The 13351-nt window shown below is 32.3% G+C and overlaps 1 protein-coding gene across 20 annotated transcripts in view; it reads left to right on the top strand.

Annotated features, from left to right (window-relative positions):
• The window catches only part of LOC143244984 (formin-binding protein 1 homolog), a 95130-nt gene that overhangs the window by 42577 nt on the left and 39202 nt on the right, over positions 1 to 13351 (top strand). For all 20 annotated transcript variants that reach the window (XM_076490632.1, XM_076490648.1, XM_076490641.1 and 17 more), the window contains exons 5-8: positions 360 to 422; positions 4457 to 4561; positions 6783 to 6911; positions 7904 to 8050. In XM_076490632.1, the coding sequence (XP_076346747.1) occupies positions 360 to 422; positions 4457 to 4561; positions 6783 to 6911; positions 7904 to 8050 (444 nt within the window). The remainder of the gene's footprint in view (positions 1 to 359; positions 423 to 4456; positions 4562 to 6782; positions 6912 to 7903; positions 8051 to 13351) is intronic.

The raw sequence follows: 13351 nt of genomic DNA, 5'->3' as shown, positions 1-13351 counted from the left end.
AAAACAATTTTAATTAATTCTTGACTTAGATTTTGTGGTAATTATTTATAATACAGTATATAAATACTTGCACTTACAAATGAATACCTGTCAGTAGAGTTACAATTTTTGTTACTAGAAATTTCAAAAGTGTTCTGTGAAATGAGTTTTAATATGAATGCAAAAAATTGAGTGCAAGCAACACACTGTGTTGTGTATTGTAGAAACTTTTTAATCTGTAATTATAATTCCTGAAGTAGGTAGAAAAATAGTTAAGATATGGAAGGATTTTCTGGGATGAATAATGACATTTTATTGAGACAAAACATTGAACAACTTTTTAAAACTCTGCTTTCTCAACTCAGTTATTCTTATTTCAGCATTTACATGAAGGTTCAAAGCTTCATGCACAGCTGCAAGCCTCTTTAGCTCAGTTAGACAAGGTTTGTGTACAATAACAATTCTTTTCCCTCTTTTAATTAAGGTAATGTTTGAGATGAAATGTATGAAACTGTTAATCACTTGAAACTTTGATTTGTGAAACATAATTATTTTGGGTGAATTGAAGATCATATTTTCTTTATTGTTAATTGACGTGCATCGAGTTTAGAAATTTCAAAACTTTTATTTCTGTTATGAAAAAGACAGTTCTCATTATGGAATGCAGTTTTAAATTAAACTGCATTAATATGTTCAATCATTTCATTGAATTGTTAAACAGCTGCCAAAAACCTTTTTTTGTAACCAGTGGTTGCCATTCCAGAATGTATAGATCAGGTTCTTTAGGTGCTCCCCTTTACCAAAATCACACCTTGCATTTTGGGGACAAAAGTTTGAATTATACAAATAAGTAATTTTCTTGTATTAGGTCTGACAAGAATTCAAAGTCAGTGATGTTCACTAGTTGCCTTTCCATTCCCTTACTCTATCAGTTCAAAATTATGGACAGTTAGAACAAATAACCTTTGTGTAACATTGCACAAAATCCTTTATTATTATTATTACTGAAGAATATTATTCAGAAATGTATACAAAAAATAAAACTTGTTCACCTATATCAAGATGGGTCTTCCTATAGTCTTGGGTCAAAGACCATGTCCTCACATTTGTTGACTTGCATTTAAAATGTAATTGAATGACTATTTCATGAATTTATGGTTATAAATTTGGTATCAAATTATAGATTGTAACTTGGACGTTAGTATTATACATTAGCTAATTTCTTAATTTAAAAGTAAATATTAAAAATGCACCTAAACATTGATTTTGTGTTAGTGTGTGTGTCATAGGGTATGTTTAATGTTTATACCTTTTTTAATTTTTCAAAACAGTCTCTTATTTACACGTACTTCTATATATGACGTGAATAACCAATCAAAAGCTTAGAGTGTCTTCTTAGTGGTTTTATTAGCCATTTTGAAGTATCAGCACTAATTGCCTTCTTTTGAAACAAGACTTCAAGAAGGTGGGTTGAGTCTTTTGTCTGCTCAATATTTCATGAGTACAAAGGTTGTCATAACAAGTACAACAGAATATATAATTGTTTGCCACACTTAAGTAATTACTGTTCTGTGTTTTAATAAAAGTGTAAGAACTTTTTTGTAAACAGTAATAATATATATACTTATATAATGTATTATAACAGAATGTGAATGTATTTTACAAAATACTATTATTAATCCATTGAAACAAAGCTAAGACGAGTCGCTTTGTAAAAGTCAGTTTTATACCCTTGGATACAGTAACATGAATGCACATGCACTGTTGTTGTAACTACTGTGATGTTAGCCAGCAGTAGCAGAAGAGTCAATATAATAAAATATATAAATGTATAGTGTTATAATATTTAAGCTATTTAGACTAAACATTAGTTTTTGTTTATAATTTTCAATCATTCCAGAATGAAAAAAAGCATAATTTACCAATAACCTGCAAAAGTTTGTAAAAGTATGCATATGTTATCCAAAATCTTAGTATAATTACTCTCAATCATAATGTTGTGGTTACGAGCTTGGTAGATTCTACCCAAACTATGATGAAAGAGTTGAAACAAACTTTTAATCTTAGAATTGTGAATTGGTGTTATGTAAATTGTCATTTGTTTACGACAACTTTGAACAAAGGTGAACTGTTAGCCAGTTTCGCATATGAAAGTTTGCATAACTTAGTAAGTTTAAAGTTTGGTCTTTTGTTTCAAAGAAACATACTGAAACTTCCCAAACACGATCATGCTGGATATGAAAAGCCTATCCAAAGCAACACTGTTTTTGTTTGAACCATTTTGTTTTGGCATTATTTTACAAACTGAAATGTTGATTACTGAATCTTTGAAACCAATGAAAGGTACTTATTACAATGAGAAGAACAAAATATTCCTTCAGCATAGTGACAAATCTTATGATTGAATTTTAATGTTTATGGATGGCTTTTTTTTCTGTGTGCTTTAACTTCAAAAGGAATCCATCATGACTGCATCCATTAAGTTTTCATTTTGTGCAAAATGGTATCTTCCAACTTTGTACTTGCAAATGAGACTAGAATATACATGATTTTTGGGCAATCTCCAAGTATATATTGATTACTTTAGAGATGAAAACAAGTCTTCTGTAGATAAGTTACAAAATAACACTTTCACCAACATCTGTACACAAAATTGCAGAACTAATTTTCAAAATGAAGTGTAGAACACTAATTTTATTGTTCAAAAATGTTAATACTATAAATTATTAATGAAAATCAATGTAATCGTTTATCATTTGTCCAGTACTGTGATGAACAAAACAGCTACTAATTTCTTTGTGGTTGATTCCTGGTTTTAGGATTAAAATAAACAATATTATAAATGTAGGAAAATTTCAGATATTCAACTTGTGACCTTCTTTGTGAAAATACTGTAAAATATGTGAGGAGCATTCTTAGTATTGTCAAGATGAGTCCATCACTTAAGCTTATAACTTTTACTGGAATTCAGTACACACAAGGAAAATTAAATAATAATCTCTGTACTAATATTATTTTTGTCAAGGATACATGTATCTTTTCTGTATTTTGAAGTTGTTTCTTGTACTTTGATTTGCATGGAGTTAAATAATTTGTATGTATACTGGAAGAAGAGTACAAGTTATCTGTCATCAGAAATTAATTTTTTCATTAAAGGTACAGCATGATAAACTTCAAAAGTACAAAAAATGTAAGACACTTTGTTCTGAGTTAAGACATAAAAGAATTCATACCAATTTTATTTGTTATTTACTGCTCTTGTGGAATGTTTTAAATGTTTTATTGTTTATTTTGATTGTTGTATCAAAGGGTATCAATGAGATGAAGAATACCATCATATCAATTCTATCAAGTCAATATGACCTGGTTATTATGACACTTGGCTTGCAGTCTCCAGTTTCAAATCCTTGTCACACCAAACATTCTTGCCCTTTCAGCCAGGGAGGCATTATAAATAATGTTCAATCCTACTGTTCATTAGTAAAAGTTGGCAGTGGGTTGTATTGACTAGCTGCTTTTTCTTTAGTTTATTATTGCTAAATTAGGGACAGTAGTGCAGATTGCACTCATAGCTTTGTTTGAAATTTGAAACAAAACAGACCTATTAAGTATAGAATATATCAGATTTAGAAACAAACGTCCACCTAACTTGATGGTAGTATCCTGAAGTGATTACATACTAAGTGGGAGCATGTTGATAAGAGTCTTGTAAGATAAGTAAGGATGAATAACTAATCTAAAAAAATAATCACTGAGCTTTTGATAAAACAGTTACCATTCTGAAAAGTTTTCAAAACAGGCACTAGTCAATTGTACATATAACTAAAACAAAGATTCTCCTAACAAAAAGAATTACTGTTTTAATTATATATCAGTCTTCAATGGAAATGGTAAATTTCCTTTTGAATATGTGAAGTTTTTTTTTAAAACCTAATACAGCTAAATGTAATTCTTGAACAAGCAACATCCAGAAAATTTTTGAATTTGCTAAAAATATGTTAGAGTATTAACTGTGTATGATTTTTTCCATTTTATGAATAATAAATATATTTGTTCTTCCTTTATTATTTTTAATTTTATAGCTAAGAACTGACTTTTTCTGTGCTAGTTTTCATTTTATAGCATAGAAATTGAATACAGAACACTGGAAACAGAAGATGTCTAAACAGTAGAACAATCACAAGTGTAAAAGTGTGATACTGGATCTGAAGATGTTAATATTCATCACACTTGAGATTTTGGTCTGGTTAAGTTACACATTCAGGGTTAAAAGAATTAAGTTTATTTTCTGAAAACTATTATTGTGATCTCATGTTCTACTTGAATCACATTTTTCAGACTTGAATTTACAATGAGACTAGATTAAAAAGAATCAAAACATCTGAATTGTTTTCAGTTTTTAATCTAAACAATTTTGTGCTTTTATGAAAGTGAATTGCAAAATTACATTCCTTTGATATTTATTCATTTTTAACAGGCAAAAAAAGCATATGAAAAAGCTTTTAGGGAAGCAGAGAAAGCACAAGAAAATTTTACAAAAGCTGATGCAGACTTGAACTTATCTAGGGCAGAGGTTGAAAAGGTAATGTGTTTTCTAATATAAAATTACACATTTATATTATCTAGAAACATTATCAAATTTTGTCTAGAAAAAAACCAATCTGAAGATTTTAATAGCTGTAACTCTCCTGTGTGCTTTGTGAGTAAAGTTACTTCTCCATCTTTAAATAATACATACTTGTCACATTAACATTATGATTATCTTATTGTCATATAGATATATTACAAGATAATTTAAACTTCTTCCTCATAATTAATTAATAATTCTGTCACTTAATAGAGGGCATGAGAAAGTATGTTTTATTTTTCCAAAAGGATGTAAGTTAATGAACAAATATTATCAGTGTAGTTTCTATTAAGTTTATTTGAAAAAATTATAGAATGAAATATGCAGTGTGCTATTGAATTTCATTTAGCATTATCTCAATTATTTTCTTAAAATATTAATACTAGAACTATAACAAAGGGTTGATTTTGACCTTCAATGGTTTAGTACATTACTGAACAAAGGTTTGAACTTTTGATTTCTATTAATTTATATAATTTACTGGTAATGTGTCACAATAACTATGAATTTATATTTGATTGGTAATCTGTATAAAAGATATAAAAATTCACAGTCTAAAAGTACACTATATAATATGTTGTATGTGAAATGAAAATTTCACATGTTCATAAGTAGGTATTTCATGATACAATATTTATACAGCTTAATATACTATATTTGCATTGTAAAGCACCCTTTTATGGTCAGTTCAAAGAACTAAAGCTGACTGAAGCAAAACAAAATATCTTTATTTAATGGTTATTGTTTCAAGCAGTTAAACAATCAGTTTTTTCACATTAAGCATAACTACTAAATAATAGATAAACAGCAAAGCAGAATAGAGTAACTTAAATACTTCCATTAGAAATTAATTATAGACTTTTAACTCTAACAAAAAGTTTTAAAAGATAGTCTTATTATCAGTCACATATTTTAAAATATTGTTGATTAGTTGAATATACACCTTGAATAAAAGCATGAACCAAATCTGTAATTAATAATAAATAAACAGTAACATTTCAGTTAGAAAATAGTATAACTATAACAAAAAGTTATGAAGGAGAGATAGAGTGTGGCTGTGAAAAATATCTATTGTTTAAAATAACTTGTCTCATGATTTATACACTTGAAGCAATGCAACTGTTAAATGTACTCTCCTGTGCTTCATAAAAGTGCATGGGTAGAACTGCTTACATATGATGTTTTGGTAATTATATATAAATTGAAATATTGAGTGTTTTATGTGAATGACATTTATTACATCCATCAAAATAAAACTAGTTTTTTGTCTGTCTTGAAAATGTGCACACACTTTACCATCAGAATGCATGTGTACTTCATTTCAATGGATTTACTTTAATAGGCATTTTCTACAACAACAAATTAAAAGCTCATGAAAGTTTTAAAAAAAGTCCAACATTACAAGTTTTTTTATTGATAGTATTAAACATGGTAACATTTAGCCCCTTAACGAAACTGAAGCAAAATACACAAGTTGCAGTGTAAGCATATTTCTTTATCAAACAAACACCATACTTAATACAAGCTTAACTAATGTTAGGCCTGAGACAAGTGGGCTTCTAGTTTTTAGGGTCTAAGATGAGAATTTTTTGGTATTGCTTTAGAAATCTTGTATTTGAAGAAGTACTGTTACAATGAAGAATACCAATTTGATCATAAATGTTTCTGTAATCAGAAGTAGTTGAAAGTTATGTTAAGTTTGTAACATTACTGAATGACTACTGAGCTTATAAAACGTTTTGCTTAAATGTGAATGCTAAACATTTGAGATGAAACCTGCACTTGGTATACTTCTCAAATTTCACTATGTTTTATCACACACGTTTTCATTGTAATATTTGGAACTTTTTTTACCCATATAAGAAAATTATGACTGCAGTTTAAAGCTTAGTTTTATACACCAAGCTTGCTAGTTGTATATAGGAATAATATAATTTAGGGCATTGATAGTTATCTATGCAAAAATTATTGAAAATTAATAAATAATGGTCTAACTTTTTATCAGTCAATGTTACGTCCTGTAAATTATTATTTCAGTAATTTAAATTCATTTGAAATGTTTGTTGTTGGGTTGTTTTTTTTCATATCTCTTTGATATTAGGAAATATTTGCTAACTTATGCTGTAAGAAAATTTCCAAAGTTAGAATAATTATTTTTGTAACTGGATATTTTTAGGCAAGGACATTCTCAGTGATGAAAAATCAGACTTGTGAAGATTGCAAGACAGAATATGCAAATCAACTCCAAAAAACCAATGAACTACAGAGGCAGCATTACTCCACTACATTACCAAAAGTTTTTCAGGTAAAGTATATTAACTTTTTCATTATTATGATTATTACTTATAGAAAGATTCTTAGTATTGTTAAAATATGGGTATTGTTTACTGGTTAGTAATTCACATTTTAGGATTACTGTAACTGAACTCTAAGTGTTTCCATTTTGGCTCTTTACCTTATGTATTGCATAAGACAATATTCAGATTGGAAATAGCAGTATTTGCCTAGTATTATGTCAAATTATTTCACTATAAGTAACATTATTACAATTACCTGTGTGAAAATTTATGCTCAGTGTCTGAACATTTTTAAACTGCTGCATTGCTCAGATCTGAATGAAGATAGTCTCCAAACTCTTTCAGTTCTCTCTCTCTTTTTTCTGGCATACATAATAATAGTTTTAAAAACTTAACTTTTGATCCTTATTAAAAACAAGGATCATAGAAGTTAGCAGCAGTTGTATATATATATAAATATGGAGAAAGGTTTTTATTTGAACCTGATTTGAATATAAGAATTAGTATGGTCCATCACCATGTAATTGACAATCCACTTTTGGGTGTAATTGTTATTAAATTGATAGTATTTTTATGTACGTGAGATAATTATGTGATTTTGAAGGAAATGTAAGAATTTGATATGTATTTTTAAAAGCAGTGTCCTTATAATATGCAGGATTTGAATTTTTCAGCCATATGCTAAAAGCAAGTAATACATTTAAAGCATGTTTCTAGTGTAATTGATAGCTCCAGAGGTTTGTGACCATATATTAATATTCAGTTTTTTCATTGATCAGAATGTACAGAAAGGGATTATATCTATATTTGCAGTATGTGTTTATATCCTGTCAGAGTTTCTTGTATTATGTTATACTTGTGTGTGTCAAATGGACAAAATGAACTAGGCATTTAGTGCTGAATAATGAAACTGTTAGAATATTTTACAGTAAAGATGTTTTTGTAATTGTTATTTTGCCAGTTGTAAAAGTACTTTCTACATGTGTGTTTTTCTTTTCAGCAACTACAAGACATGGATGAAAGAAGAATAACTTTCATCCAGAATTTTATTAAGCTATCTGCTGATATTCAGCAGCATGTATTTCCTATTGTAAACAAGTGTCTTGACGGAATAGTGAAAGCTTCAGAAACTGTAGATCCAAAGCAGGTGAAACTCTTTAAAAACTGCATGAGTTTGTCATGTATTTAGAAAAAAAACTTTCCTTTTTTCTGTTTTTTTCTATCGAATACTATGTACATTTATATTCATTTTAATACAACCTTTGTTTTTAATGTTGAATGGTTGTAAGTAGTACCTTGGTATTTCCCTTAGTAATTTAAATCTGGCACAGGAGAAAACTAATTTTCTGATATGGTATGTTACCTCTACTCACATAAATAGCTGTTCTCTTTTAGTGCTGCCCTCCACATTCAAAAACCTTTTTACACATGCTACAAGGCTTTTATCTCCCCTCACCAATAAGTGTGACACATGTGACTCCCTCTGCCCAATTTTACCAAACTATCACTTCTTGCTTGGCAATTCTCATGTCCTAATGTTTAGTTTATGCTCTCTTCAAGTGTTTTAATATTTTTCCTTATCTTTCTCTTAATTTCTCTCAAAAAGTTTACACTTTATTTTACAATAGTGATACTTCTAACTTGTTATTTCAAAATGGAATTATTTTATATTTCTACCCAGTTACAGAACTTGTTACTTCATTACAAAATCTTTTAATTTTTTCTGCCACCACAGTTGGGTTTAGTTATTCATTTTGCATTATGACTTCTATGTTATCACTTTGGAGATTATATGTCCTCTTAGCACATTTATGCAGGCTTCAGGTCATGATACTGTACAGGAAGGTTTTTCAGATTTGCTTTGTCAGGTGATCGATCATCCAATGAACTGACTTTTATTGGACCTTGCCTTGACTTTGAGACCCACACATTTGAAATACAGTTCTCCAACTTTGGAAAGATAAAACATTAATCTTGTTATGCTTTGTGTATACTTTTATTCCTAATATTATTATTTGTCATTATTATTTGGGTTCCATAACATAAATTTTATTAAATTGTTTAATACTCAAAGCTAAGTTTAGGTTAACCATTAGTCTTAGTTGTATATTTGCTATTATACTATCCACTTAGGCTTGCCATGGACTTTGTTATTTTACCTGTAATACGTTTTGCTGATATACCTATCATTAGTTTAACTATATTGTTTTTTCCTCTATACATCATGTCTCATACATAGGTTATTGTTAATACACACTTCCCTAGTTTTATACAATCATGTCTATTTCATTTTTGTTAATAATTTTCTTTTATCCTGTTGTGGTTTACTTGGTTTGTGTGGAACTCTTGAGCTGGAGTATACAGAAACTTATCCCAATAATGTGCTTATTGCTTGGTTAAGTTTTTCTATTAGTGCTTAGTGATATTCTTTGTTATGTATGGTCCAGTTAGGCTTCACAAGTATTTATTTTCAGTTTACCTGTAGTTTTAATTCCAGATTATGAATAATTATGTTAAAATACTTGTTCCATTAGGCTTAATAAGTGTTATTTTGGTTTACCCTATGGTTCTGTTTACATTATATCACTATTTAAGTTAATTATTTTTTCTTCAATATATAACATCACATCCATATATTTATTTCAGTACATAATATCTTAACATTGCCACTATATAAACTATTTCAAAACATTGCCACTATATAAACTATTTCAATTTTGTCTTTTGTTATAATTTATACTTCTCACTATTAATTTCATATGTGGACATTGTGTCTGATGCTGGCGTTTGGGTATAGTGCTCACGAAACCCTGGCATTGCTGCAGTGTCCTTGCATGACATTGTAGTGCATCCCCTCGTAGGGCTCCATGAGGGGTGGGGTCAGTGGATTCCTAAAACCTTGACATGTTTTCCACGATATCCTCGTCCGTGGTGGAATCCTGCCTGCCACGTGGCACAGAAGGCTCATAAACGGGCCTGGGACACTTTCTGTAGATATCCCACACTTTCAAACCACATCGCTTTCCAACGGCTATGCTAGGTGTGTAAGACGTCAAAGCCAGAAGGAATCTTGGATTAAGTTCACAACTAGCATATCTTCTACCACCAGTTTCAAGGTCATATGGTCAGTGGGTACTACAATTCTGTCCCCCTCTCAATCTTACTCTCTGATGGCCAAGAGGTAGCTGATGTCAGGAGCATCGCCGATACTCTAGGTGAAATCTTTTGCCGGGTATCTAGCACTTCTTCTTGTTCCTCCACCTTCTTGGCCATCAAGACACGGGCAGAGCTTTCACCTATTTCCTTTCAAACTGACTGTCTCTTGGACTATAATGGTCCCTTTACACTGGTGGAACTGAAAATGGCCCTTCATCGGTCTGGCAGTACATCTGTTGGACCAGATGATGTACACTATGACATGCTGCACCATCTATCTCCTGCTTCTCTTGATGTTCTTCTAATTGTTTTTAAATGGATCTGGCAGGAGAATGTTTTTCCTGGTGCCATACTATTATCTTACCTTTGTGTGAGTCTGGAAAAGATCCCAAGATTTCTTCAAACTACCGTCCAATTACTTTGACAAGCTGTGCCTGTAAGACATTAGAGAGAATGGTTAATGCTCGTCTTGTTTGGTTCCTCAAATCAAACAACCTCCTCTCACCAACCTGTGTGGGTTCCAACGACAGAACTCCACCACAGACCACCTAATTCGACTTGAAACATCAATCAGGGAAGCCTTTTTCAAACAACAACATCTTGTATCAATATTCTTTGACATTGAGAAGGCTTATGACACAACATGGAGGTATGGCATTTTCTTATTCTTTACAGGAACTTTCAAGGGGGGTCCCTGTTCTTTTCTACAGGAGGGCTGTATTTTTTGAGTGTCACACTTTTCAGTATAAAGATAAATGCCATCACTGAACAACTCCCTCTCACTGTTGCAAACGGGCTTTATATCGATGACTTTCACATCTCGTGTCAGTCGTTAAACATGAAATATATTGAGCAGCAACTACAAACTGCCCTCATTAATGTACTTAAGTGGACCACGGCAAATGGCTTTAATTTCTCTCTCTGTAAAACCGTTTGCATGCACTTTTGCCATCAACGGGATATTCACCCTGATCCTGAACTCTGTATCAGTGATGTTTAGCTACCAGTGGTCTCTAAGACCAAGTTCTTGGGGCATATCTTTGACCGTAAGCTGACCTTTATACCATACATAAAGCAGCTACTGGTCAAATGCACAACAGCACTGAACATCCTTTATGTCCTTTCTACCACCAGTTGGGGAGCGGATCGATGTTCTATGTTAAAGATATAACGTGCTCTTATTCGATCAAAACTCTACTATGGATCAATGGTCTATGGCTCTGCCAGACCCTCGGCCTTAAAGATGCTGGGCCCCATTCATCATTAAGGACTTTGACTCTGCACTGGGGCTTTCTGCACCACCCTGTTTAAAGCTTATACGTAGAATCTCATGAACCTTTTCTGCACCTTTGCCGTTTGCAACTGTCTTTACTATATTCTTTGAAACTTCGTTCTTTACCAAAGCATCCCACCTGGGGATGTGTTTTCCTTCCTTAGTGGGCCATACTTTTCAGAACAGATGATCTGCCATTGCTCCTTTTGGCCTTCGCATCCAGGTGCAATTGGATGAATTGGGTCTGTCCTTGGATAACATTGCAGAATCCACTGGCCAGCCCATCCAACCATGGCTTATTACAGTCCCCAAATGTGACCTTTCTTTAAGTCATCTGAGAAAGGCAGATACTCCCAATTGGAAGTACCATCTTTTATTTACTGAACATCTTTCGAACAATCTTTCCATTCCAATTTATACGGATGGTTCCAACTCAGGTAACTCTGTTGGCTCTGCCATGGTTTGTTGCGGTTCTGTGGTTGCACGCAGAATCTCCTCTACAGCTTCTGTGTTCACTGCTGAACTGTACGCCATATCTTTTGCCCTGGATCACATTGAAGCTAAGCAGTACTCCAACTGCACTATTTATACTGACTCGCTTAGTTCTCTTCTGGCCCTCGAATTGCTCCACATTGGCTCACACCCTGTTCTCGCTGATATTCAAAACCGACTGGCCCATTTCTCATTAACATCTACTTCTATCCAGTTTTTCTGGATACCAGGCCATGTTGGTATTCGTGGGAACCAGCTTGCAGACACGGCAGCTAAATCTATCTACTCTGGCACTATCACCACTGTGCCTGTTCTGTACATGGACTATAGTCCTGTATTCAAGGCTCGGCTCTGTGCCAGCTGGCAATCCACTTTGAGTGAGCAATGGGAAAACAAGCTTTTCCAAATAAAACCCTATATTGGGCTTTGGGCATCCAGCTTCCATAAGGTTCAGAAGGAGGAAGTTGTTCTAACTGGACTACATTGGTCACAGTTTTTTAACTCATCATTTTATTTTATCTGGAACTGTTGCACCAATGTGTATTTTGTGTAACACTCAAATCACTGTAAGCCACATTTTACTTTCTTGCCATCTTGTCATTAGGACTTTCAACGACAGCACTATTTTAAACATGTTCTGTCCCAAGGTTTATCCGTAACATTGGACAGTGTTTTTGTTGACGGTGACACTGTCCACCTTGATAAAGTTTTTAGTTTTTGATAGCCATTAATCTTTTTAATCTCATTTAAGTGTTTGATATTTATTCATTACACCTTTTTAATTGTGGTTCCCTTTTAAGAGTCTCAATCTCTCTAATTTGATTTGAAATTGGAAAATGGTCAGAACATTAAATTACTTGACACCAGGACTGGAAAGGCCAACTTCAGATGACTAATGCTGCTGTTTGAATTATCCATTTGAACTACCCTTTAGTCATCCTGGCAAGTTGTTATTACAGTTGTGCTGCATGTCTTTTAACACTTTTAGTGCTTTACGTTTTGGTACTGGCCATAATGACACATAACCCGGAACCAGGACTAGAAAGACCAACTTCAGGTGACTGACAGTGGTTCTCGTACTTACCTGTTAGTCTTCCTGGCAGGTTATGATCATTACCATTCTGCTATAGGAAGTCCTTTACAACTTTGTAGACTGGATGTCAACATTGGTTTTATGCCATTTTCTGTTTTTAATTGCTGTTTTGTTTTTACCTTAATTTCCTTCTACGAATTTTACTACATTGACTTTACTTTTACCTACTTACCGGACGTTTGGCCAATTATTATTACGATTTTGCTGCATGTCTTTTTAAAACTTTTATTACCTTACCTTTTGATAATGGCTGTTATGACACATAACCTGGAACCAGGACTGGAAAGGCCAACTTCAGGTGGCTGATGGTGGTTCTCGTACTAACCTGTTAGTCTTCCTGGTGGGTTATGATCATTACCATTATGCTAGAGAAAGTCCTTTACAACTTCTCTTACTCTGCTTTCTCTCTTAACATTGTAGACTAGGTGTCAATG

The sequence above is a fragment of the Tachypleus tridentatus genome, chromosome 2 (genome assembly GCF_004210375.1).
Source record: "Tachypleus tridentatus isolate NWPU-2018 chromosome 2, ASM421037v1, whole genome shotgun sequence".
NCBI lineage: Eukaryota > Metazoa > Arthropoda > Merostomata > Xiphosura > Limulidae > Tachypleus > Tachypleus tridentatus.
This window is presented reverse-complemented; position numbering and strand designations above follow the sequence as displayed.